The 27,950-nt window shown below is 35.2% G+C and overlaps 1 protein-coding gene across 6 annotated transcripts in view; it reads left to right on the top strand.

Moving 5' to 3' along the window:
• ASCC3 (activating signal cointegrator 1 complex subunit 3) overlaps positions 1-27,950 on the top strand; it is a 276,733-nt gene that overhangs the window by 86,648 nt on the left and 162,135 nt on the right. For all 6 annotated transcript variants that reach the window (XR_012653054.1, XM_075046673.1, XM_075046672.1 and 3 more), the window contains one exon: positions 21,372-21,536. Coding sequence is in view for 5 of the 6 variants with exons in the window: in XM_075046673.1 (XP_074902774.1) it covers positions 21,372-21,536 (165 nt within the window). In the remaining variant the exon portion in view is untranslated. The remainder of the gene's footprint in view (positions 1-21,371; positions 21,537-27,950) is intronic.

Below are 27,950 nucleotides of genomic sequence, written 5' to 3'. Positions count from 1 at the left end.
CCCGAGTTCGTAAATCAGCCCAGAGAGGGGGAAAGAAATGCACCAACACAATGTTAAGTGTATTTCTTAATTAGCGTTTAGTTCTGAAAGCAAGACTATTAAAATAATCAGAAGGGGTGTGTCTTTGTACACATGCAAATACCTACTGTATTGTGTGTAAAGATTTGAAATACTGTGGGTTTTTTAAGGTTCTGATCTTGTCACTCTCTTTACCAGCAAGCAGTATACGCTCCCAGTTGATAGCACTCTGGTGACCAGTAACACCTAGGTCCTCAGCTGGGCTGGATTCATTCTCGGCTTTTGGAGGGAGAAGGTGGAATCCCAAAAGCATTTTGATGGATGAGCAGAAGGAAAAAAAGCTAGTCATTTCTCTAAGAGGATCCAAAATAGGGAATAACAAAAGGGAAATGAAAACAATCTGGATTACGTGAACATGCATTGACTAGAATCTGAAACTGGAGAAAATACTTGGAGCCTTCTCCCTTCCAGGTTGGGTGCACTTCCGTAATGTCACTATGCCCATCCAGCTCACCTCCGGAACAAGTTTTCAATTTGTTAGCATTGTAGTGCTATTTCTTGACCCTTTAAAGACAGGGAAGGAGTTTTTCCATGGGTGTCATTTTTATGAATTACATGATTTTCCCACAGTTTTATTCCTTCCTTACACCAACTTGGGGAAATAGTAAAGCAGGTGAAAAAAAAATTATGTCAAACAGCAGAGAGGCAATTCAGGGCTGGTAATGTTAATTTTTGCCTGAATATTTTAACCATCAGAAATAAAGGCAGTAAGCTCTGACCTCACATGTAGGGCTCCTGATTGTGTCTGATGATGTAAACGATTAAGAAAAAAATCAAGGTTTGCTTGTATAAGAGATTTCTGGATAACTTTTCAGTGGGTTCAGTTAATAAGCTTGTTGCTTAGTTGAATTGTGGTCTGCATTCTTTGGGGTTTTTTTTGCTGGGACAACTACATTGCTTTCTCATGCTGATGTTGGCAATCTGTGCCTTCAGCATTGTACTTCCTGGGGTTTTTTTTGGCATCTTCCAATAGCCTAGAGGGATTGTTGGAAGCCCTTCTGATTTACTGCTCCCCCATTAATATATGTGCCTGTGACAGCTCAGATTTGGGGGGGGCGGGGGGGCAGTGCATATACATCATCAAACAGTAGCAGTTTGAATAAAATATAGTAGTCCTTTATAAGGAACTGGAGGTGCTGCCTGTGACCTAAGTTAATTTCTAGATTTATGACAGAATCAATCTTGATTTTACTAAAATCAGACTTACATGCTTTAGAAATTAGAATTGCTACTGTAAGACATTCCTTTACATTTTATTTGAAATAATTTGTTTTTCACATAGACATATAGTGGTTGATTATACTACAGGCCTACTTGCTTGCTGTTATTGCATAATCTGTAGAATTTTAGTACGCTGAGTAACTTATTTTGTGTTTAATAATCAAATGCCACATTCTGATAAAATGTGTAATTGACTGGCATTCTTTGGTATGACTGACTTGGCTAAAATCTCTCTTTAGATTGGGTTGGAAGGTGGGAGTTAATTTGTATTTTAGCAATAAAGTCTAGTTGAAACAATGCCAGATAAAATTACAGTAATTTTGAACAGGAAAAAATTTGTTCTGTGTGTTCTGTAGTTAAAGGATATAGGGGGTTTTCTGTAATTGCATTCTTGGTTGTGTGTTCCCTTTTATTGGAAGTAATTATGTTCATGCCTGACTTAGCTCTGTTTCCTACAAGTTTTTCTAAACTGTTTCGAAACCAAAGTTTTGAGCATTTTTTCTTTTTTTTTTTTTTTCCTTAAATTAACTTATATAACTCTTTGGTATTGTACTCTAGAACTTATATGAAAATATACAAATATTCAATTTGGATGAAGAGCCTTTGCTATAAGTATATACTCTTCTATTTTTCCCTTCCAGTGTGCACATTTTTTCATTTACTTTAAGCTTTATCAGAATAAATTCAGTTTTAATATATCTGTACTTGAAGCACTTGCATTAATCACTGTCTCTGCAGAGGTTTGATATTACAGTGGAACTTTAAAAGTACTAGTGTACAAATATAAGAAAAATAAATGTGTTTTGGTTACATCATTGATCCAGACTGCAACTGAATATATAGAGAAGAATGCTGTTGCTCTTTGGTTGTATGGCTAAGACCAACAGTGTCACCTGCAGGTGAATCAAGTAGATTTCTTAATTTTTCAAGTGGCAAATTCAGACACACAAGGTAAATTACTTATTGCGAATGGGAAGATCTGGTTTAATAACTTTCCAATTAGTCTCTTAAATTTTGCTGTTTATTCTTGTTATGAAATTAACTGCAAATATGTCATTCAAAATATTGTTTTAAGAAGTGCTTGCTAAAAAAATTTTGAAATCATCCTTTAATGTGTATAAAAGATGTTTATTGAGACTATTCAGCCCATTTACTATTTAAAAATCAAATTACACTGAAAATGTGTGTGACTTATGACATTAAAATTTGTTTACTGTGTTTTTATAGAGGTGAAAATTTATTGTTTATTGATGATTCATGTCAATTCATTGTGGTAGAATATTGCAGAAGTGAATATGAAGTAAAATGTCAAAAGTATTGCATTTGGGTTAAAAAAATCAAATTAATAAACACTTTTTCAGTTTGTATATGTAAAAGATTGCTCTTAGATTATTGTATCTGTTACTTCAGTACAACAGATATTAATGATGCCAAAGTTTTTCTGAAAGTTGAATAACATACAAATTCAATTTATATTAAGAGAGAGGACTGCTGTTCAGTCATTTTTTGAGGCTTCAACATCTTCCTTTCACTGATGCCAGGTTTGTAATTAATTAAAAAAAAGACACATTTCTTCACTTTTGCACGACTGGGAATCAAATTCTATTTTGACATTTACATGAAGAATTTTTAGTTGTATTGTTACAATGATGTGATCATGCAGTGGCTACTGAACCACATGTGAGTTGCAAAGTACTTGTAATGTTTTAAGGTACATTGTGAATACTAGTGACATTGTCAGAGAGGCTTCTGTGTAATACAGGTGCATGATTGTGGGAGGAAAGAAGCCCAGTTGGAGCTGCTAAGTTGCTCTCCCACTTCTGCAATAGAGTGCTGAAGCTCTTATGGGGAAGATGCCTTTGAGCTTTCTATTCCTTTTGTGTCACTCAGGTGGCATATATACACACATATATATCAGTCTTGTGGATTCTGAGCATAGAAAGATTTAAATAGTTTGTGTAGACTATCATGTGTTGGCTAGTCAGCTATACTATTTAGAGACCTCAGTGGTAAGTGGTTACCTTACATAAGATTCAGTTGTAGATTAAGCCTATTTCTTGGGTCATCACAGACACCAGTTTTGGTTTGTGCTGGTTTTAGACTGTTTTCGCCATTTAAGAAAATACTTTAGACAGTGACATCAAAAACCAAATGTTACTTCTTCATGTCAAAGGCGTAGTGCTAAGCGCAAGATTTCTTTGCTGCTCCTTCCGCTTGTTTGATCTTGCTTTACTGTAACTCAGACACTCCATCTTACTTAGTGGTATACTTGCCAAGTTGTATTCACTGCTACTTCTCTCAAAACAGATAAAAGTTACACTGATATGGTAACCTTGGTATTGGGACAGCGGGGAGAGAGTTCCTAATGTAGCAGACAGTTTCAAAGACTTTTAATTCAGTTGTGTGCTAATATGCAAATCTTGTAGATCCAGTATTATAGCTGTAATAAGTTCAGTTAGCTTAATGCGTTTATGTCACACAGCGTGATTCTTGAGTTTTAATCTTTTATGCAGAAGTTAGAGTCTTCACTTAATGTGCTTCTGAAAGTGCTTGAGAAAGTGCATTGTGTGTAAGGATATTATACGTAGGGTTATTAAACAAAATGGTCTGCTGTTGAAAACTGATCAAATAGCATGTTACCGCAATATTTTCCACACTCCTTTGTAAATCATTTAATGAGGATAAGATACTAATGAGTTCAATAAGCTACTTCAGTATTTTTTAATCTAGATCGAAAACTCAAAGGCTTTCAGACTTTAGGAGTCTCTAGTGATCCTGTGAACTTGTTCTTCCTAGTTGATGCCTCCAAGCTAAAGAGTGGCTCATGCTGATGAGCAGTAAGTCAAACAAGAGTGGCAGGAGGCCTGCAGAACAAAAAGCAAACATAGAAAGGAAGCATGCAAGAGGTGGGTGCAGGAACAGGTGACCTGGAAAGATTGTAGTTGCTGTTAGAGCATGAAGGGACAGGGTTAAGTAAGCCAAAGCCGAGGAGCATATGTGAAGGGCAACAAGAAAGGCTTCTATGGGTGTATAGCAAAAGGAAGACTGGGGAAAACCGCTGCTAAATGGGGTAGGGCACCTGATGGCAAAGGACATGTAAAAGGCTGAGGTACTTAATGCCTTCTTCGCTTCAGCCTTTATTGTTAGGACTGGTTTTCAGCAATCCCAGGCCCCTGAGACAAATGGGAAAGTTTGGGGAAGGAAAACTTTAACACTTGGTGGAAGAAAGTCAGGTTAGGGAACATGCAAACAAACTGAGCATAATACAGGTCAATGCAATCTGATGAGATGCACCCACAAGTCCTGAGGGAGCTGGTCAAAGTCATCGTGAGGTCATTCACGATTACCTTTGAAAGGTCATGGTGATCCTCTGTCATGGGACAGAGTTGCACCCGTAGTAAGCTTGCAGATGGTACAAAACTAGGAGGAGTGGTTGACAGATCAGATGGTTGTACAGCCATTCAGAGGGACCTCGACAGGCTGGAGAAATGGGCCAATAGAGATCTTATGAAGTTCCAAAGTTAAATGCCACGTCCTGCACAGGAGTGGGGTAATAATTCTGTGCACCAGTCCAGGCTGGAGGCCAATCAGCTGGAAAGCAGCTTCCCAGAAAGATACAGATGTTCTGGTGGACAACAAATTGAACATGAGTCAGCAATGTCCCCTTCAGTCTGGGCTGCATTCAGGAGAGTGTTGCCAGCAGCTCGAAGGAGCCGATCCTTCCCCTCCGCTCAGCCCTGGTGAGACACATCTGGAGTGCTGGGTCCTGTTCTGGACTCCCTGCTATGAGAGGAACAGGGCCATGCTAGAGTGAGTCTGGCAAAGAGCCATGAAGGGTGATTAAGGGATAGGAACATTTGACACACAAGGAGAGGCAAAGCACGCGGGGGTCATTCAGCCCAGATACGAGAAGGCTCAGTTAGATGTGATCAATGTTTATGAGTACATTGTGTATTCATGTGTAAAGAAGTGTGAGCCAGACCTCAGCATTCCAGTGAGAGGACAAGAGGTAATGGGCACAAACTTGCCATACAGGAAATTCTCTGTAAACATAAGGGTTTACTTTTTTTCTTGTGAGGGTGGTCAGACACTGGAAGTTTGTCTAGAGAAGTTGTGGAGTCTTCACCTTAGAGGTACTCAAAACCCAACTGGCTGTGATGTTGAGCAGACTCCTCTAGGTGATCCTGTTTTAGCAATGGGTTGGACTGGAATATCTCCAAAGGTGCCTTCCAACCTTATCCATTCTGTGATTCTGTGAAAATCAAGATTAGTCTATTTTGATGGAATTGCCTATGTGATATTTACTTGCATGTATCAATAAAAGAGGAGCAAGGAACCATTTTAGACACCATGCCTGTTACAATGTTCTGTATAATGATTAAAGATGACGTTTTGTCAAACAAATTTCAGATTTTCTTTTCCAGTGATGGAAGACTAATAAGCAGTATGCTTTTCATATTTTTATATGTAAAATTAAGACTGAAAATCCTTAAAATACATTTTCTGAATGTTAAATTCTAAAGTACAATGAGAATGTCTCAATTGAAGTTCTTAAATTAATAGCAAAGAATCCGAAATTGAAGTACTTCATAGTATGAACTAACTGCTCGTCTGCATATGAATAATTAATGAATTTATTAAAAACACCAAACAAAATATTATTTTAAGGTTTTGTCTCTGAAGCTTTTTTTGGCACTGAGGATGTAATCTTCAATAAAACTTGTAGGAATATAATTTTCAGGAGTGTCTATTATCACTAATATTTTATCTGTGAAGAACTTGGAAGAATGATTTACTTTTGTTGCTTTTAATGGTCTTTTATTGCTGAAAAGGTTCTGTGCAAAAGGAATCCACGTGTCTATAAAATTACTGAGTAACTGTTTTGCACTTCCAAATACTTTTTTAAGCACAGTAAATTTTACAGGATAAAAAAGCAGTCTTTTATAGTTAATGTAAATGATGCATTAAGTTAGACCCTTCTCCCAGGGTACAATTTAAAGGTACTCAGAAGTCCAATTATCTTTGATTTAGATGTAAAAATTGCAGAATAACAGCTGTGCCGGCTGAGTGAATATTCCTCTGCAAAAAGATAGCTTATTTGAGGAGAGTTGAGGACAGGTTGCTCAGGGAATGTTTGCCTCTTGGCTCTCTTTCAAATTTAACTGCTTCTGGTCAGTTGAAAATGCAAGTAAATTACAAAATAGCATCAGAGCAATTTAGAATTTATATCCTCTAAGTTGTCATTTTGCATGTTACAGAATATTTTAGATTGGTTAGCGTTTATTGTGACTATTCGTGGAACAAAAAACCACAATATACTTCAAATTAATACTTACAAATATTGCAGATAATCTTGCTAAATTTGACTGCATTTAAAAGTACAGCTTTTTTGATATTACATTACAAAATTTTTTAAAGAATCTTTGATACTAAAGAATTACTTTACATGCAAAAACTGTATTGAAATATACTCTAACTTACAATAGAATTACAGTATATATAATACTAGTATGAAGTATTATTAGTATAATAAAAGTATTATATTAGCATAAAGTGTATGATAGTATTAGCAGAGTGTATATTAGCAACATATTAAATTATTAATATAGAGTATAATTAGGATAAATGTTACACATTTGTTTAGAATTGAAATTTGAAAGATGTTTTTTAATTGAAGTTTTAAGGACATTTACCTAGGTGTGAATGCAACATTAAATGCAGCTATGTGCACTAAGCTGATCGTAAAACTGTACCAAAATAGTACAAGAATTAATATAATTTGTCCTTCTGCAAAAATAGATGTAATACGTATATTCCACTATTGATAAATATTGGTCTAATTTGATCTCGGAACACCCTGGTCATGGTGAATCTCCTTCAGGGTTATCTGTCTTTGCTGTTGGGTTTTTTTTCATTATAATTTTTAACAGAAATCTATTTTCAATATAAATCCTACTCAAATTTTATTACCGCTCTCCTTATCTGAATGTCTTTCTTCCCCAGCTACAGCTGTTTGCTTTTTGAAGACTCTTGTAGTTGTAGTTATCTCTGTTCGGTCACATTTATTTAGCCTAAGCATCAATTCATTTAAACTTTTCCTAAAGGTCATGCTTCATTTATGTTTAGTCATTCTCATTTTTCACTTCTGGACTCTCAGTTAGTTTGCACTTCTTGAGTCAAGTTGCCCAAAACATAATGTATTGCCCCAAGGTCATACTGCTGATGAGCAGAGTGGAAGGTTTATTTAGCACATCCAAATAACAGCATTTCTGTTCCAAGGTTTCATTTTTTGCAACAGCATAGCATTTTTGGTTCATGTGCAGACTGATCTGCTCTTTCTCTTTTCCTTGTCCAACTACTGTGTTGCCAGTTGTTTTACATCCTGTATTTGTTGAGATAATTGTTCCTAAGGGTCAGATTAATCTATTTTGGCTTTAGCCATGTAAAAGCTAGGCAGCTAGTCTAAACTGGTTGCACAGACTTCTAGGGAGAACACTAGAGAGAAAAGACTTCTAAGGCTGAGTCATGCTAAGGCAGATGAACTGAACCAGCTAGAGGGAACCTAGACAACTAGTTTAGATGGTGAATCTCTAAATTAGCAGGTAAGATAGGCAAAATGAATCTCATCCATGGTGTAGAGTCTTGAAATTGTATTACTGACTTTCATCCATTAATGCATCTGTTCTTTAACTTATTAAAGCATTTTTAAATTCTTACTCCATCCTCCAATGTGTTTACAGCTCCGTACAGCATAATATAAATTGAAAGTTTAGTGAATATAGTCTTTAGTTTATCATTAGGATTACTCATGAAAATACACAATAGTATTGAGGTGGATAGACTCCTGTGGAACTCCATTTGATTTGATTCTTCCATTACAACAGTGAACTGTTGGTATTTCCTGAGAGTGCTTAAAGGATCCTGCTGAAATCCAAAGGGTGTGATATATTTTAATTAATGTAACTGGAGAATATAAATCTGACAATCAGACTGTAGGTTTGTTGCAATCACCTTCAACACTCTTTATCATTAATATTAGCATACATTATTTTCTCTGGAGTGTAGATTTGAAGCAAATTTCATGAAACCACATTTGCATGAAAGCAAATGAATTAGTGTTTGGGTTGTCATTTTGTAAACAGATGTCACAAAACTGGCTTTTAATGCAATATTTGTTTAACATCAGTATCTCAGCTGAGCCAAGAAGCCTTTTTTCATCTTACACTTAGTATGCCTCTGAGTCAGTGATTCGCATTGATTCTCAAAAAAACCCTGGTTTGAGACAAAAAAAAAACCCCATGACTTGGTCCTCTCACATAGAAATCTGTGAAGGAAAATATAACTGTTGAGTAAAGGTGTGGTAAAAGGGATATTTGGAACAAAATGTCACTGTCACAATCTGGTCTTTTTTCACATAATATTGGGTTAATCCATGTCTCGGGTAATGCTTTACAAGACTAGAACAGAGGGGGGAAAAATGATGAACAACTGCTTCTTGAGGAAGAGCTCCTCACATTAGAGAAAAAGTTATCTCTGTGTTCCAGAGAACAGGTATTTGATCGCTGATTTTTTTTCAAGTACCAGAGAAGCGAACACAGACTCTCTCCTGCCCCACTCTAGCTAATCTTAAAATAAAAATAAATAAATAAATAAATGATGATAATTATGCCAACAAAAGTTATTCTGAAGTGTTTATATTTACAGTTAATGAGATATATAGGGCCATTGTGATGAGCCTTGTAAGTGTGCCAATATAAATGCTTTGGAAAAACTGGTAGCTGAGGTAGTCTCTTATCTTTGTCTCCTGAAGTTGTACAACCCAGCCTAAAGTTTCCCTGTAGAACAGAGGAGTAAAGACTTTAAAAACCCCTTTCCCTTGCAGCTTTGAGAGAAAAAAGAAAAAGAAAACAAACTAACCAAACAACCATTAAAAACCCCAACCAAACAAAAACCCCCACCAACAATATTATGTTTCTCAGAAACGTCAATGTTTTTCCAAAAAATGTTCTTGTACTTAGTTTTTCCTTGTAAATTCTTATCCAGTAAACAAGCTATCAACGTTAGCCCAAATATTGCTATGATGATGCTTAAAAACATACACAAACATACTCTACACTCATGTTTTGTTGTTATTCTACTGCATCTCTGTTCTATATGAAAAAAGGGGCTGGGGGAGAAGGAAATGCAAAATAACACTGGGAAGACTTGAAAGCAAGCAGGCTGGATGCAGTGTCTCAAGAGACAGGCACTTGCTGAAAGTTGTCAGATCTGATTAAGGGAGCTATTGGCATCAATCAGACTTGACAGTAGTATATCAGAGGTTAGTATAACTATATAATTAGTGAACTGATTAACAGCAAAGAGGAAAAGAGGGTAATGTTTTGGATCAGACTCCTTTAAAACATTTAGATCATTATTTAAACTTGAAGGCTGAGTGGCTAATTATATATTTTACAATAGAAGAGCTAAATTTCGCAAAGCATGCAAGCTGTTCTTCCTCACTATGGTTGTTAAAATAAGGTCTGTACTGACTCTAAACAGACTGTTTTTTCCTAGAAAAAAAATACAGAGAGCAGGTGCTCTTACCACGTTACTTCTCAATATAGCTATTGTGATCCTAACGTATATTGTTTTCCATAGTTTCTCCTCAGATTAATGTAACTACTCCACATGTAAAGTTTTATATTCTTTTAGTAAGAACATAAAAACTTCAATACTTTCACAGCAGCAACAAAAAGGAATTATTCTGTCTGATTCATCAGCCTGACTGGTTGTACTGGGTTTGATTCCAGTTTATTTTGACTCTGTCAGAGTCTGTTGTATTGAGGTTTAAAAGTAGTGTTGGAACTTAAAAATGAATTCTGTAATTGCTGGGACGTCCAGGACTGTGCTGGAAGCATAAAATTTTAAATCTTAACATATCAACTTAAATCTGTTAATCATAACTGTGAAACTGAGTATACAACAAATAAAACAATATTGAAAAAAATCTGTTCACCAGTACATGTCAGATATGTCATAAGTATCTTGCTCTGCTAAGGCAGTGTGCTGATACATTGTGAATCAGTTGCCTTTTCGTTAGGCTGAGTAGCTGGGTTCCGTAAAGGAACTAAATCATCATGAGGATTAAGTTATAAAATAAAACATGCTGAACAAACTTACATTTCTTCAGCTAAAAATTAATGTTCTATTTTAATGAGTTCTGAGTGGCAGCTGTTACAATTTTTGTTGTTCCCTTGTTGATTTCTATACCTATTGTTGATTGATTATTGGTGTTAACTTCAGTGGCTTACTAATTGCTGCTAATATGCATCAGTGTAATGCATCTCTGTAAGTCTTTCTAACATGAAAAAATCTTTTACATAGATACTTTTTGTAAGTATAGTCTTATTATTGAATGTTTCTAAGATGATTTACATATATATACACATATATATGTATATGTGACCCTGTATTGCCATTACTTTAGACTACAAATACATGTTAAGACTTGATGTAACGTTCACCCAAATGGCATACTGCTCATCTGCATCTCTTTGTATTGTAAGGAATCTGCTTTACTGGAGACATAATTCTGTTTTAACTGTGTAAAACACAGCATCAGATGCTTGTCTCTGATTTATGAAAAAATATTTGTATTCATTATTCATTACTTCCTACCTTCCTACCTCAAATTCTTGTTTTGAATTGCTGCCTTCTGTTTTAGTCTCTATATGTTTATTCCACTCCCTGCCTGAGCTCCAGCTCACATGAGGTTTTGTGAAATGCTTGAATAAATCATACAGAGTAAGAGTGCAATAAAAAGAGGAATAAAAACAGCATTATGAAAGTGACTTGTAGGCTGCTGCTCTTGCAACATGTTTTGATGAAGTTTTACCTCAGAGAGTGCCAAAGTAGTAAAGTGTCCCTCATGGAGTGCGATATCAGGTATCTAGTATTAAAATTTGTGAGAAGCTCCAAAGCATCACTGATTAGAAGGGAAATATTTCCAAATTGTACAAAGCTCCAGCATAGTAGCTCTCCCTACAGAATTGCAGAATATGCTGCATTCCAATGAGAGGCTGCTCTGGGTGGATGTGTGTAGTTGCATGCAGTTTTCTGTGTCTCCATTTCTGCACAAGTAAAGCTCTTGCACTGAATTTGCTTTCAGAACAAAGCACCAAGATAAATAGTTATAGCATGAATAGAGTAAACTGTGTAGGTTGCCCATGCCCATTTGCCAAAAAGCTGTCACATGATGAGGAGTGCTGGCTAGTGCTGGCTGTGACTGAGCAAAGCTTCCTCTAGGATCAGCCACGTATTCTTAAATGCTGTTTTCAAGTGTGGTAAGGGGAAATTATAGATGTGTGTAAAGGAGTGGGAGGAGAAGAAAGGAGACCAGTAGCAAGGTGAAAACAATAAAGATGAGGAAGTTCTATTAATTGAAATCTATAGCAGTAGATCTTTGAGAGGGTGTCTTTGAATGTTGACAAGAAAGCAGCAGTGGCTAGGCCAGAATTCTTTATTGCTATCCATCCATGATGAATCACTGTGGTGGAGACAAACTTGCTACAGGCACTAACATAGAGGCTGGTTCCATGCTTTCCAAAGCTTTTAGATCCTTAGAGCTTGTATCTATTACATGAACTATATTTTTTCTTTAACTGTATATACAAATTAAATAGGCCTTAGCATTGTTTCTTCTCCAACATCATCAAGGCACTTCAGAAAATACTACTTTTTGTAAATTTACTGAATTGCTATACTTGGAACGATGCTTTATTTCATCACATTTAATTTCAGTAGAAGAATTCTTTTTAATCTGCAAATGTTGAAATAATTTCTAGTCATATATAATCATTGTTTTATGTTGTTAAAAGGCAAATTTCTGAAATAGCTGACATGCATTTTCCAATGGAGTATATATATTTTAGTTATTTCCAGGCTGTATTTTAGCTGTTTCAGTCTCTTTACCTCTCCGTAGTTTAGACTTTTTTATGCTAACAACAAAATGAGTAAATCCAACATCATTGGTCATTGCACAGGAGGTAGCCTTTAGAGGACAGATGCTTACATAGCCACAGGCATCAGGTGTTTTTTATAATTAGATTTTGTTTTCTTTTTCCTTTCCTAAGGATACTGAAATAGTAAGAGGGTTACTTAATAGTAAGTGGGGAAGGTACAAAGAATGTTAATGCAAAATGAAAAAGAAATGGCTGTTAAGAGGGTAAAGTAAATAAAGAATGAAATTACAGTGGAAATGTGTAATTCTTGTTGATATAATGAATACTTTGAGAAAGAATATTTTGAACTTCACAGAGCAAGATAACATAAACAGAGTACTTGCTGTTTACTTAGCAGCTATTCTAATGATTTCAAAGCACAGAGGAAGTAGTACTTTCATACAAGGTATGTTAAATATGAAAATATCTCTGTTGTGCTGCAGGGGTGCAGTGACATATGATCATGAAATGTTTGTGGATCTTGATCCAGCTTTGGGAAGATAATTTCATTTTGGAAACTTTCCATAACAAACAAGCTTTATTATTGTGATCATTTTACCTCCACAATATTTTCCTCTTGCAAATGTCTCTGGATTTGTTCATTATAATCTTGAGCTTATTCTACGTTTTCTTTCTAGAAAGAATGATAGATATTAATGCCCAGTGTATACAATAATATGAATTCAAATTTACAGATCAAATGTTTGATAGTATGTGTGTGTACCATTGTATGTATTTTCACAAATCTGATACAATAAAGGCATACATATTTACAATCCCTGTTGAGGAAAGATGCTGAAACTACATGTTAGTTCGTACTACTTCTGCTCTGCTTACAGTATGGCAGCGGGCAGGCTTATTTCTGGAATAGTGCTGATACTCAGAATATCAACACTATCCAGTCTAAGTACAAGGTACTTTTCTACCTTTTATGTTATAGAAAGCTACGTAATTACATATTAAAATACTATGTGCTCATGCACAGGGCATGGGGGTAAACAAATGATAGACAATATTAATATAATGCTTTACTAGAAAGGACTTGCATACTGCATTTATCAGTGCAGTATAAGAACCTGTGTAGTAAGGTTTTTACAGCCCTACAGGATGATGATTTCATGGAATCTATGGTGAGCTATAGGTGTGTTGTAGTATAAAAATTTTGTGTACCATAGCAGAGTACTTACCTGTTCCTGCCTAGATAAGAACAAAGTCTGTTGCTGTGGTTGGTTCTTTTAAGTAATGGTCATGGCTAAATGTTAAAATTGACCACTGTTGATAGTGGTTGTTATTCCTGATGACAGGTATTTGCTGCTTCTCTGAAAAATTCCCCAAAACGTTGTTTTCCCTACCTTCTATGAAAACTTCTGCATGTAGTTGCACCCTAGGTTGCCATCTCTAACAGTTCTTGGCCTAACGTATGCATGAGCCTACTAAAAAAGAAAAAAAAAAAAAAAACACCAAACATTTTAAGTTACAATGGTTCTGGGAAACACTTTACATAAAGAATTACTGCTTATAATTCATTTGTGAACTCAGTAGCTGGAAAATTAAAATGGGAAGTGAATGCTCAGCTGAAGATGAGTGAAGTGTTTGGGAGATGGAGCAACTACTCTACTTGTGCAGTTGTAAGAGATTTTCTCAAAAGATTTTGTTTCATACATCCTGTTTTGGTCCTTCAGAATTTTGTACACCTTTTGCCATCTTTGTTACTTTTCTCTTTGGAACTTATAATTCGTCAATTCAATTCAGGTTAGTCCTCTGGTATTGTTTTACAGGCTAATTCTAGTGCCTGTAAGAGTGGCGATTCTTCATTTGGACTTAAAATCTAATGGTTGCTACCAATTTTGTAGTTACACAAAAGCTTTTACTCATACTAATTTTGTAAAAATTATTTTATTGAACAGCTCACTGGCAGCAAGATCTACTTTCTGAATGGGGATGATTACAACAGACTAATTTTCAGTTTTACATTCCTGCTGTTTGTTGGGAATGTTTCATTTTTATTCTCAGGAATGTCCATAAAGATTTTGCTGTAAGAAATTTAACAATGTCTTTCCTATGTAATAATTTCATCAGTTCATTCAAAAGTCTTATATTTAAATAAAAGTTAAATTCTGTTCATTATGTGCATCAGGAATAAAAACTTATAAAAATCTGAAGAGAAATTGCCAAAGGTATGATTTGGCTTGTAGGGTGTTTACTCAGTCACAATATGCAAACTTAAATAAACCCATTGTCAGTCCCCCAAATTAGGTTGTTATCAGGTCTGATAAAGCAAAAACCTAAAATGAGAACATGTTTAAAATTTGCCATGCATGGCTACTTTACTAATGGTGCCTTACCTTCCAGAAAGATTTGAACAGATGTAAGGTAGATTATTTTGAGAATCCACATTTAAGATAACGGGGCGAATTTAATTTACTAACCTGAAGATTCACAACCAACTGTTCTCCCTCTTTTTTGTAATCAGAATGGTATGTTGTCTAAAACAAAAATGGAACACCAGTCCCTTTTTCCTATTATCCCAGTTGATGTTTAACCTGAGATCCGAGTCAACCAGTTCTTTATACATTTTGGTTTGACAATATCTGGCAGATAGAAAGAATGACTTAGGTCTTTTCTAATTGTTTTCTGGAAATCATAGTAATTATGAAGTTGAGGGGGAGGTTTCTGGGTTTTGTTGTATGTGTGAAAAGGACAAAAGGTCAGATAAGTGGCAGAGTTACTGGGAGGCTGAAGTGGCTAAAGAGAGGAAAACTGCTCTCAAAAATGGCCTTGAAGTTAAAAGCAGTGAATTTTGTAGTATGGAACATTATAACTAAATATTTTATGTAGTTTGTTCGGAAATATTTTCACATGTGGATTGGACCTGCGGGAGCGTGAATATGAGGAGATTACCATAGTTTTACTAGCTTCAGAGTATGTGCACAAGTTACTCAAGCAGAAATCAGATACTAGTCATGTGCAAGATGTGTTTGGGAGAACTTAAAGCAGCAAAAAAATTGCAAACGAGCTATTGAAAAGGTAAACCTGCAGGCTGCGCCAACTGCTAGAAATTAATGTTGGACTCTAAGAAATTAATGGAAGATCCTTCAATTTCAGTGAGACCATAAGCCTTTTCAGACTAAGAAAAACCCTGAACAACAATAACAAAACCCAGTATTTTTCAACATGTTGATCTTCTGAAACTATGGTGAAAACGTAACTTCCTCTTACCATCAATTCTGGCTTCTAAGGGGACAGAAGAGAAACTGACAAAAACAGTCAAAAACAGCAAATCATGCAATCATAGAAAATTGCATTTTCACAGTCACTCGAAATTTTGTCAATTGATGTTGAAATTATAAGATAATGTCATCCCTTTTGACTTTATTTTTCAAAGTGAAGTAATTCGACTTTTTTGTTTGAGTGCTTACCTGAACATTATGTAAAGTAATGTAAGGGTATGTTAAATAACCCCAAAGCTAAATGAAATAATTTGGGGTTGAAAGATTTTTTATTTTTTTTCCAATTGTTTTTTTTTTTTGTATAGAAATTAAACTGAGCAGCGGTCCTCACCTAAGACAGAAGACTTTGTGATAAGCCCATGTTTTCCCTAGAAAAAGCCATTGTGGAATAGTTACTAATGATAATCCAAAAAAGCATTGGAAAAGGAGAACTATGTGTGTGGAGAGAAATTTAAGTTGACAGTAAAAATACTGACAGTTAACCCATTTCTATTCAGCCATACCCTAATACAAAAACCAGATTGAAATGTCTTGCATGAGTTGCAGTTCATTAAGCAAATGTGACACTTTATTTTCTAGCTATTTCAATACAGAAAGAGGTGAAGTGGTGAAATAGCAATATAAATGAACATGCTTCTCAGTGTGCTGATAACTCAAGTCAAAGTAAGAAAAGAAAATATTAAAAAGATGTTTCAAGACTTGGTTACTGTGTCCTTCCCTTGCCCCCAAACAGAAAGCAGAATCCTTTTGCTGAATCTTGAGTTGTGAGTTTTTAACTTTGTGGATAACATACATTGTCTCTGAAAATTAATTATAAAAAGAAGTGCCACTACTGCATTTAAAACTAATTATGAGATGGATCATAATGCTGCTTTGTTTATTATTTTAATTGAAAAAATAATCTGTAGCTTTGTTAACATTTGCTGATAGTCAACATTTTCTTTTAGCTGATATTTTTAATTAGTGCTTTATATATTTGAATTCAGTTTATGGTTTGAGACTACAAAGCTGATTTGTGTGGGGTTTTTGGGAGGAATTTTTTTCTCAACTGTAATTTCTATCTGTAAAATAAGTATAAGAACCAATCATATTTTCTGGCAAGACATTCTCTGGAGATCTCTGGTCTTACTATATGAGACAGTATATCAATTATAACTTTTAACTCAGGTCATTACTTTGAGTAACATTCCTGGTTTTAAATAAGATCAAAGTAAAAGACCATTATGATGAATATTTAGTCATTGCTCAGAAACAGAAGAATTAATGATACCATTTTAAATATATATCCTGATAACATGACTGACATTAAAAAAAAGCCTGCTATCTGAGCATTGCCAATTTAGATTTAGCAAATTAGCTAAGTAGCTTGCATTTGTAGTATTTCACACCTTAAAGTCTTAATATGCATTGCTAAATATATTTCCTCGCTGCTTGCTAATTAATGTTCTGTGGAAGTACAGCTGCTAATTTTTTGTGGTTGACATGGCTCATTTTAAAGTGATAACAGTTGCATCTGTAGTAGTGTTACAATTCAGTTCATAAATTATGGTCATATGTTTTTACATGTACTATTTTGTAAAAGCATTTGAAAAATCTGTATTTGGTAACAAAATGCACCCAGTAATATTTTAGCAAAACATAGAAACACCCCCCACACACCACCACTCTCTCAGTGATACTAGTGACTCAGTGAGTCTTTCATGTGTTAAGTTTTAAATATGGCAGGACAAGAACATCTTTTTCTGTAGTATCACAAAGTCTTTTCAGGAGTAATTCTTGGTAATTAGTAAAGACTGATACATTCTAATGGTAAAATAATTGGACTGGAACAATATTGTGAGGCAGTGCAGGGAAAAATATTTCTCTGAGGAGAATAAATAAATATTATCAGGATGTATCTTGCGGAGATCAAGTGAAGAAAAAAGTATTCATAAATTCATGTGGTTTGTAAGATACATTTTCTTCTAATATTCTGAAAGAAACACAGCAGGATGTAAGCAATCCAGGAGGTTCCTGGAGTGCATTGATGAGAACTTCCTTCTCCAAGTCATAGAGGAGCCAATGAGAAGAGGTGCTCTGCTGTACCTCATACTCACCAACAAGGAGGGGCTTGTTGGGGATGTGAAGATCAAAGGCAGCCTTAGCTGCAGTGACCATGAGATGGTGGAGTTCAGGATCCTGAGGGGAAGGAATAGGGCAAAACGCAAGCTCGCAGCCCTGGACTTCAGGAGAGCAGACTTTGGCCTCCTCAGAGATCTGCTTGGAAGAGTCCCGTGGAACAAGGCCCTGGAGGGAAGTGAGGCCCAAGAAAGCTATTTAATATTCAAGGGTCTTCTCTTCCAAGCCTGAGAGCGGTCCATCCCAATGAACAGGAGGTCAGGCAAAAACACCAGGAGGCCTACGTGGATCAACAAGTTGCTCCTGGTCAAACTCAAACACAAAAAAGAAGCATACAGGAGGTGGAAGCAAGGACACATGACCTGGGAGGAATACAGAGACATTGTCTGAGCTTCCAGGGATGAAGTTAGGAAAGCTGAAGTACAAATGGAATTTAATCTGGTCAGGGACGTCAAAGACAGTAAGATGGGCAACAAAAGGAAGACTAGGGAAAATGTGGGCCCGTTGCTGAATGAGACAGGGGACCTGGTTACACAGGACATGGAAAAGGCTGAGGTACTGAATGCCTCCTTTGCTTCAGTCTTTACTAGCAAGACTAGCCTTCAGGAATCCCAGGTCCCAGCAGCTGGGGGAAAGTCCAGAGCAAGTAAAGTGTATTAGGATCAGGTCAGGGAATACTCGAGCAAACTGAGCATGCATACATCCATGGGCTCTGATAGGATGCATCTGTGAGCACTGAGGGAGCTAGCTGATGTCATTGCGATGTCAATCTTGATAATCTTTGATCCATTGTAGTAATTGAGAGAAGTGACTGAAGACAAGCAAATGTCATTCCTGTCTTCAACAAGGGCAAGAAGTAGGATCCAGGGAATGCCAGGCCGGTCAGCCTCACCTGGGAAGGTGATGGAGCAGCTAATCCTGGAAACAATTTCCAGCAACGTGAAAGACAAGAAAATCACCAAGGCTTCACCAAGGGGAAGTCATGCTTGACCAGCTTGATAAATTTCTATGATGAAATGACTGGCCAGGTAGGTGAGGGGAGAGCAGTGGATATTGTCTACCTAAATTTCAGTAAGGCGTTTGCTCAAATTTAGACAAGCAATTTTCATAAAGGTTTTAGAAGTCTGTGCTAGCTCTCTGTGTCTGCTTTTCTTAGCCAGGGCCTTGAAGCATTATTCATAATTACTCAGTGTTTTTACCCTTTCCTTTGTGTAATTTCTGCGATAAGAAACTGGTTTTGGTAATAATATTAATGTGTACCATTTGTATACCTCACAGCACCACATTCAGAGGCCACCTAACCTGTCTTGATGTTTTCTTTTTTTTTTTTTTGTCAGTCTGGGTTCTAGTGCAGCAATCTTCATTTTTCTTATTTGTACATTGTGTTCCCACAGATAATAAGATTTTGTTTGAGAAGAAAATGTCATGAATCACATATTCTGTTGGGTTTACATTATCTGGTCAAATCTGAGATCAGATACTGATAGTATTTGGTCAACTCTTAATTTATGGTTTTTTTAGTATTCTACCATGGCTGCTTAGAATATAGCAAATAGCAACTATATGAAAACAATTGTTGTGTGTGTAAGCTTTTGTAGGGACTTACTAGTATTATATTTGCTGTAGAAACATTATCATCTATAAGGTTGAACTGTAAAGTTAAGAAAAAGCCCAATCATAAAACATGTTTGTTATGAAAGAAATGATAGGGATCAGATACATGTTTTCCTGTCTGATTGTAGACTCAATTCTTATTTGTGATGTGAAGCATGGGTTCATCAAATATTAAATGTTAGAATTTACTTATTACTGTTTGTTCTTTTTTTTAAGTAGAATTACAGAAAAATATTTATTGAGAGGAAAAATATGGATGTAATAGTGCTTTAAGAGTCAAAGGCCTTGATACTAAAATTTGAATTAAAATAAGCATGGAATCAAAATCTGTTAGAAGAAACTAATCCGTGTGTTTGGGGGGAAAAAGTTGGCAATTTAGGTAAAAATACTTCGTCAGATAAAGTTATACTGATAGAAGTAGGAAGTTCTTGTAATTTAGAATTCCTATTTTAAAAGTTCTATCATAAACCTAGTTTGGTCATCTATCTCACATTTGTTATATCTATCCTCTTATAGGATAAGGTAATTCAAGACTGTTGTGGTCAATGTCAGTAGATTTTTAGAAAACAAGTGTCCTGTTCTCTAGATCCTGTCACAAGTTGATAAGCTTATTTAGAAAAATGAACCACTTAGATTCACGATCACTGGACTGTGTTTTCTTTTAGTATCGTGTCTATTTATCGAAACTGCTAGAAGTTTCCCCATTTTACCAAGTCTTGATATCTTTCAATGATTGGTAGTTGAATTTTTAAAAAGTTTCATTTCAGTCAAGATAATCAAACAATCCTTGTCTTCTTTTACTAATTAAAGGATTCATTTTGCTCTAGATATCACCTGAACAAGATTTGCCCAATGTCTAAACTTTTATATTGGGGCCTATGAAACAACATAATCTGAATTTTCATTTTTATTTTCTGAGTGATTTTCAACTGCAAAGTTACAGAGTAACCTTTATTTTAATAGTTCTAAGTTCTTTTTTTGTGAAATAAGTGAGACTGTAAGGTAAGCTTTGTGCCTGTCCCAGAAATCTCAAGCTTTGATAAATAGTGATTCATTAGATTTATTATGAATAGGCAATAAATAATTGCCCTTAAATCATAGTCATGACTTGCAGGCAAGTTACTACTGAATTTCAGTGGATGAGATTCTGTTCTATGGGGGTTTTATACATAGTAGTTGGCACTTAAATAGGAAATTATTTTTGTTGAATAGTATTTGAGAAATCTGTGTTTCTGTTTCTGTTTGAAAGAGCTGCTGAGAATTTTTAGGGGGGAGGAGTGAGATGCTTTCTTTAGAGTGACCACTTTATGTCTGATTTTAAATTTAAAAGGCTACTTTCTTGAATTCTTGTGTTAAGGTCACATGAAGTGACTGCTGAGTATGTTGTCATTGTGGAGAATGGAGGGTACTGCAATTGTTTGGCAATTGGAGATTGAACATACCTCAGTTTTATCTGTTTGATAACCTATTACTTTGGGTTTTATGCAAAAAAAAAAAGCCATTGCAAGAGCGTGCAAGAAATGGCACCATAATAGAGACTTACCACAGACATATCTACATGAAACAATAAAGTTTGGAAGTTAACTTTTCCAGGACTGGTAGAAGTTGTTTAATCTGTTTTGCCAGTGCAAGGATAGAGATATCAAAATGTACAACTTGAAAGTATGCCTTAGGGAGAAAGCATTTCATTGGGAACTGGTAACTATCAGCTCAAGCTTGGGGGGGGGGGGGGGGTGTCTTAGGTGTTTACTGTGCTGTGGTGAAGGTTAGAAATATTCTGTCACGGACAACGTGGAACCCATATATTAAATGGCTCTCACAATTACATGAGGAGTTGATTCTGGATAGCTACTTAATTGTTTTAATGTAGAAAATGTGTACAAATGATGCACAGTAGCTTGAAGTTGTTAGTTGATATTTCCATATGGTTTTCCATACAGAATCCTATTAATGGCCATCCAGCACAGACTGTGTCTGCCTCATAGATAAAGTAGGTAAAACTTAAGATAGCTTTGTCAAGTTCTGCATTACATTTACTCTACTGCATATTAAAATACTGGTTTTTTATAAATTTGAGTCTGGATTTTTCTTTGCAAATGCTTAATATTTCTTTTTTCTGCTCTACTAGATGCTTGTGACTACTCCAGAGAAATGGGATGTAGTGACAAGAAAAAGTGTTGGTGATGTAGCCCTCTCTCAGCTGGTAAAACTCTTGATTCTCGATGAAGTGCATCTGTTGCATGAAGACAGAGGACCAGTACTTGAAAGTATAGTAGCACGTACTTTACGTCAGGTAAGAGCAAAAAAATCTTCAAAAGAATTTTATTTTGGTCAAGAATAGGTAGATTTCAGTGTAAAAGAAGAAATGCTTAGACAATGAAATCAAAATGCTTAGGCAGCTTACAATTTATTTTATAGTTGTTCTGTACTAAGAATGAAGAAAAGTTTTTGTCTTCTACATTCTCTTCTGTATTATATCAACTATCAGATTCCTAGGCGCATAATTTATTACAGAGCTATTTCTTATGATTTATTTGCTTAATATTAGTTTACTTACTGTACAAGTAACAGCAAAATTAAACCATTTTAAACAAATAATAATCAGGTTAATTTTTTAACATAACCAAAATGGAAAGTAATTTTTTGCCAGGAATGCTTATTTTTAATCAGCAGTTTTCCTAGGAATTTTTCTTTTTTTTTTTTTAAATTAAGAGCAATGTCTTAAATCTAGGTAGAACTTTCAGCACAGCTAGAAAAATACTACGTAATTTTTACTTTAGTATAATTGGTCCTTTTTTTTTCCCCCCATGCTTTAGTGGTAGTTTCTAAATACCACGATTTAAAATGGCAAAAGGAGAAAAGGATTAATATGTGGGTTTTTTTCTTAAATCTTGTACAAAAGAAGGATTCAGAGTTAGACAATAAATAAGATTGATCTCAATGGTGAGATGTGCATTTACAAGAAAGATAAAGTGTGGAATTTAGGGATGAATAAAAAGGATCAAATTAGGATAAATAAATAATGGTAAGGAGAGGATGGAGTGCCATTCTTAATTTTTTTTTGTCATGCAGAGCAAAAGTATGTCAATACAAATAATCTGCAACAAATTAAAAATAAACACAATTGGTATTGTTATGGCTCTATTTGTAGCATGTTAAATGTTTAAAGCCTTTTTGCTTTCAAGATGCTTTTTTCTTGATAAGGCTACACTAACCTTGTTAAGGCTCTCTGAATCATCTGAATCCAGCTCCTCTAAGAACAGAATAAAATGGATGTCTGCTCTAATGCAGTACAGAAAGTACAAAGTTCCTGTATAAAGAACAACATAAGTAATAATTCCTTAGAAGAAGCTAAACTTGGGAAGATTTTTTTTTTTGAGAGTAGGGCTTTGTAAAGTTTAGACTACCTCAGGGGCACTAAAGCTTAACCTGTTTGACATTGTATTTTCTTTCTTAAATGGTTTTGATAACCTTGTTTCCTTAGGTGTCTTTAAAGTAAAGCATCCCAACTTTTAGCAGTGACCTTGATGGTCATTGTCTTCATGTCAGATTGCAAGACTCATTCATTTTTTAATGCGAAGTTTTGTAAGACTCGTAAGTTAGGCTTCAGTTGTCCGGAATAGATGTCTAGAGCCATTTTATCTGCCCTACATTATTCAGCTTGGCATCCTGTTTCTGCTTAATTTGGACACAAATCTCCCATACATCCTTTCCTTTTGTGTCTGTCAAGCCTGTGCAGGTAACAAGGAATATAAAATCTGAGGCAATTATGTCTTGGGTACTGAATCCTACCCTTAGTGCATTTATTGTAATATAGCAGTATCTTGCTTCAACACTCATTTTAAAAATAGCTCTCTAGGGTACTTTAATCTTCTAGGATTTCAAGGTTTGTTTTACCTACCAAGTTGGAGTTTAATTCATCTGGAATTGAAGCTACTCATTTGTAACCCTTCCTTAAGTGAAACAGTTGGGAAGAAAAACAAAACGCAAATCTTGAAGTTAACTATCTCACCACCTTTCTGATGACCTTATTTATTCTAAGTTGATAAGAAAGGCAGTAATGGAGACCATTATGAATCTTTACAAGAAGGTAGTTGAAGAGAGAGAAAATTTACAGTATAAAAGTACATTAACCCCCCCACAGTTCAACAGAAACAAATCTACTTGTAGAAATATTTAGAATTATGCAGTAGAAAACAATTCCAGAAAAAAATAATTTGAATTGCAAGCCTCCCAGAGAGCTTGGAGAGAAAGAAACAGGAGATGTTTTGTACAACTGTTTTACCTTTTTAATATGGAAACAAATAATAAGAGGGTTAGCTTTTAAAATTACACTGAAATGTTATACTGCAGCATCTAAGCCTGCAAGCATAGCTCTATAAAGTTTGCAGTATACATCCATAGCTAATTACGAAATTACTGGAACTTTTATTTGGTGATTAAAAAAGATACCATAAATTTTTATTTCAGAAGTATTTCACTGGAGTTTCATGAAAATACTATTACAGATGTTTTAAGTGTAAAAATATCACATCTAATAATGATAATGATATTTTGCAAAGAAAAATTATTCAGTCACATTTCTTTGGTTCTGTTCCCTGCTCATAGTTCCATTTCATGCATTTTGATACAAATTCATAAATATCCCTGGAGCAGGAACTAAACCCAGGATATTCAGTCCACCCCTGGAGAATGTCCTTGTGACTTCAATGATTCTATATGAAACATTAAGCTCCTCTCCAGCCCTTCTGGAAGTAGTTCTAGAATGTATTTTTCATTGATAGCTATAGAAGCATCATACTTGTTCAATTTTCATGCACACAGGAGGTAAGAATAATTTTTCAGTTCTTAAAAACTGAAAAAAAACCCAAAACAAAAAACCAATTGACAACATCAATCTAAAATATCCTTATGTCAACTGCACCACTGCAGTAATTGCTGAAATCAATTACCTGATTTGTATATTGGTTTAAGACATCAGAAATATTGACTAGTTTTTCCAAATTTGTAGCGGAGGGATTCAGAAAGTGGTTAGAGAAGTAATTCAAAGAAAAATCAATTGCAGATTGGTAGTCACTAGATCAGACTGGGGGCTGTAATAACTGGGGGCTGTGCTGGCAAATATCATTGACATTTTCCCAGTTTCTGTGCTGTCCTTTTTGGTCACTGTGGGAGACAGTGTATTGAAGTAGTTGGATTTTTGGTCTGACCTGGAACAGTCATTTCTTGTATCACTTCTAGGACAGAACCATGATAAATTCCTTTGAATACTACTTCAGCCTTTTCAATAAATCACTAATAGCTACTCTAATAATGGTGTGTACCTATATTTTTATCTGGATCATACTTCCCTAGCTTGTATACGAAACTATCTTATGAGACAATGTCATGATTCCTGTGTAGGTCAGGATGTATAATGCAGTGCCTCTTACATTTTGTAGGGCTTGTTATCCTGTCTTATAGAAAAAGCATATCTCTTGTTTTGTTGGAGTGTGTGAGGGTTGTTTTGCTTAGATGCTTGTTTTGCTTACATGCTGGATAATAGAAAAACAGGCAGTGGAGGGGTTTGGTTTTTTGGGGGGGGGCACGGGGGGTTCTTTTTAAGAATTAGTGTTCAACTGGCTACTTGGGCCTACAACTGTGCCAGAAAATAATGTTTTGAGATCTGTATTCAAATTCTGTACAAATACAGCTATGCAAATACATTCTTGAAACAGGAATATCCTGATGCATTAGCAAGTCTGTCCTAATTTGTACCTCAAATACTTGAATTATGTTGTACTTTCCCCCAGATGAACACTGAATCACACCACTTACTGTAAGACTTTAACATGTTCATTTTAACTTATGGCATATTTTAGAATCCGTTTTTTTTTAAACCTGGAAGGAGCATATATATTGGAATTGCTGACGGTTTTACTCATAGCAGAATGAACAGCATATTCGTGCATGTTTGCACTTTTCAAATTTTAGAGAATGTTTTTGCAAGTGATTTAAATTGACTTTGCTAAACATTTTGGTGGGAGAATTGCTTTGAGCTCTGTTATATACTGTAGGTATAAGATCAAACAATTTCTTTGAATCCAATTTATAGCTTTGATGTTTAAAGTTTTAGTGTAGAGCATAATGCAGATGTAAAACTGAAATGTTTAAACTTTTTAATCAAACTTTCCACACTTCTATAATATCTACTAAACTTACTAGCTTGAAAGAAAAAAATTGACCTCTTTTAAAGGACACTGAATTATTTTGTCATAATTATTCAGAGTTTTTGATGACTTCTTTGCTGCTTACGGGTATTTTTTCACGAAAAGCATAGTGAATATTATACTTGAGTGATATGTGAGTTTTGATACCTTCTGTCAACTATGTGAATGATAAATTAAATAAAAGAAAATCCGTACTAAAAGATTTCTCAGATTTTGGGGAACCGAAGCTCTCATCTTAGACACACAAATATTGTTCTCATCACAATCTCATTCTTCAAATTTAAGTTTCAATTGCTTTATGTTTTTGTATTAGATCAACAAAGTTGCTAGATAAATAATAGGTGGGACAACACAGCAGGACAAACAATCTAGGAGATTCTTGGAGTGCTTTGATAAGAACTTCCTTCTCCAAGTCATCGAGGAGCCAACAAGGAGAGGTCCTTTGCTGTACCTCATACTCACCAACAAGGGAGGGGCTTGTTGGGGATGTGAAGATCAAAGGCAGCCTTAGCTGCAGTGACCATGAGATGGTGGAGTTGTTCTCCTTCCCCTGGAAATTCTCACATTTCCTTTTGGAGCTTTCTTTCCTCATGACACCTTATTTAATAAACTTTCCCTCTCAGCTGTCATGTAGTTTTCCTTGCTCTGGATGCATTTTCAGTATCTTTAGTTACTTATTATCTCCTTTACCTCTTTTTTTCTGGCCCTTTGGCTGCCTCTTTTACCTCCATACTAGAAATCAGAAGTAAAGAAGTTCAGTGTTTTCTCACCCAAAGCCAAATGCCTAATTGTTATCATATTAGGAATTTTTATGCGCTTGGAATCCCATTCTTGATTAAGAAAATTTGAGCCATTTAAAAAAAACAAAAAAAAGGCAAGGCTGATTAGCTAATGACCTAAAATCAGCTGATTAGATCTATATATCTTGTGTCTAATGGTAGCCCACTGCAGTTCCTACCTGTGTCTTTTGGGACTCGTATGGCATTGGCATTTCATTTGGTTCTTCATTTCTCATCTTGAGTGATTTGCTGTTAGTCTTTTGATGTTCCTTATATAGGCTAATCAAGTTTGTCAGCATCTTACCTTCCACAATGATTTTTTGATTTCCAGCTATAGTGTTGTAGGGCTTTTTTTGCTGAACTTTCTTACATTTGTGATTGTATTTTTGAAACACGTCAACAAAACTGGGTACAGAACTTTTGTGTTAGTTTTGGTTGTGGCATATACAGAGGTAGAGCGTTTTCCTCTTATTACTCAGTTCTATCCCTTTTATACCTCTAAGAATTACATGTACTTAATTTGCTAACACATCATCTTTGGAACTTGCATTCAGATGCTTGTTCATTAAGTCCTCAGGCAAACCTCTTTATAGTTGCTGCAGGATTCACTTGTTGCTATAAGATTGTTTCCTGAGAATAGTGTCTCATTTTGCAGCTGTAGCCTGTTTTAGAATGAGCTAAATTAGAAGACATTTAGTTTGAATGGGACCATCAACCTAGATTTATCTGTATGGCTGACACACACATCAGTTATATTAATTCTGCCAATCACCTGCTCTTCTTGTCACCAGTTATTTTTTATTTACTGCATATCATGGATAAAATTATTGAATAAGTTCAGGCTTAGAAAGCAATTAGAGGCATCCCTTTTTAATTGCTGTTTTTCAATTATACATTCTCTTTAAAATCTGTCAGTTCATCAGTTTGTGATAAATTTAATACATGTTTTCTTGCTATTATGTGATGTTATTTTTAAACAGTATGTTGTCCAGCCACATGTCTAATGCCTTACATGAGTCTAGATCTATCTTGTTACCTTTTCTGGCAGCCTTGTAGTTGTGTAAAAATTATTTTTTTAAAACACAAATACTTTTTTAAAAGAAAGCCTAATCTCCATTTGTTTGGAAAATGTTATATATGATATTTGAATTAATCTTCAGAAGCTTTTCTATTACTTTGCATGGAAGTGATGTCAGGAAGTCATTCTGCCTATCATTTTTTCTTATTGGTATGTGAATATATTTCCATTTTTGTCGTAGATCCATGGAGTTTAAAAGGTTATAGTGATTGTCATATGTTTTATGTGCTTTCATAATATGCTAAAGCAGTTAAACTGATTTGTAGAAGGGTTCATATTTCTTTTTGTTTCTTAGTTTGGGAACAAAACAGTAAGCATAGCATGAAAAGGCATTCTGTCATTCAAGAAAAACTGACATGGCACTGTGCAGGGCATAGAAATCTCTTAATAGGTATATTCAAAATGTCATTTCTTAAGGCAAAGTATTGCATACTTAATACTTAGCTGAGGGAAAAAAAATATGGCTTCTAATAGTGCTTTCTGCATGGCTACATTTTTTCAGTACCTCTAGATTTTTAAATATGTTCTAAATGGAGGACTGAGATCACAGTATTTTCAGGGTTCATTGGAAGCAGAGTAAAACTCATTTATAAAATTACTTAACTAGATGGTTGCCTAGTAACAAATGCATTCTGTGCAGA

Source organism: Buteo buteo, chromosome 15, assembly GCF_964188355.1.
Source record: "Buteo buteo chromosome 15, bButBut1.hap1.1, whole genome shotgun sequence".
Taxonomy (NCBI): Eukaryota; Metazoa; Chordata; class Aves; order Accipitriformes; family Accipitridae; genus Buteo; species Buteo buteo.
The sequence above is the reverse complement of the archived record's forward strand: the minus strand, read 5'-3'. Positions and strand labels throughout refer to the sequence as shown.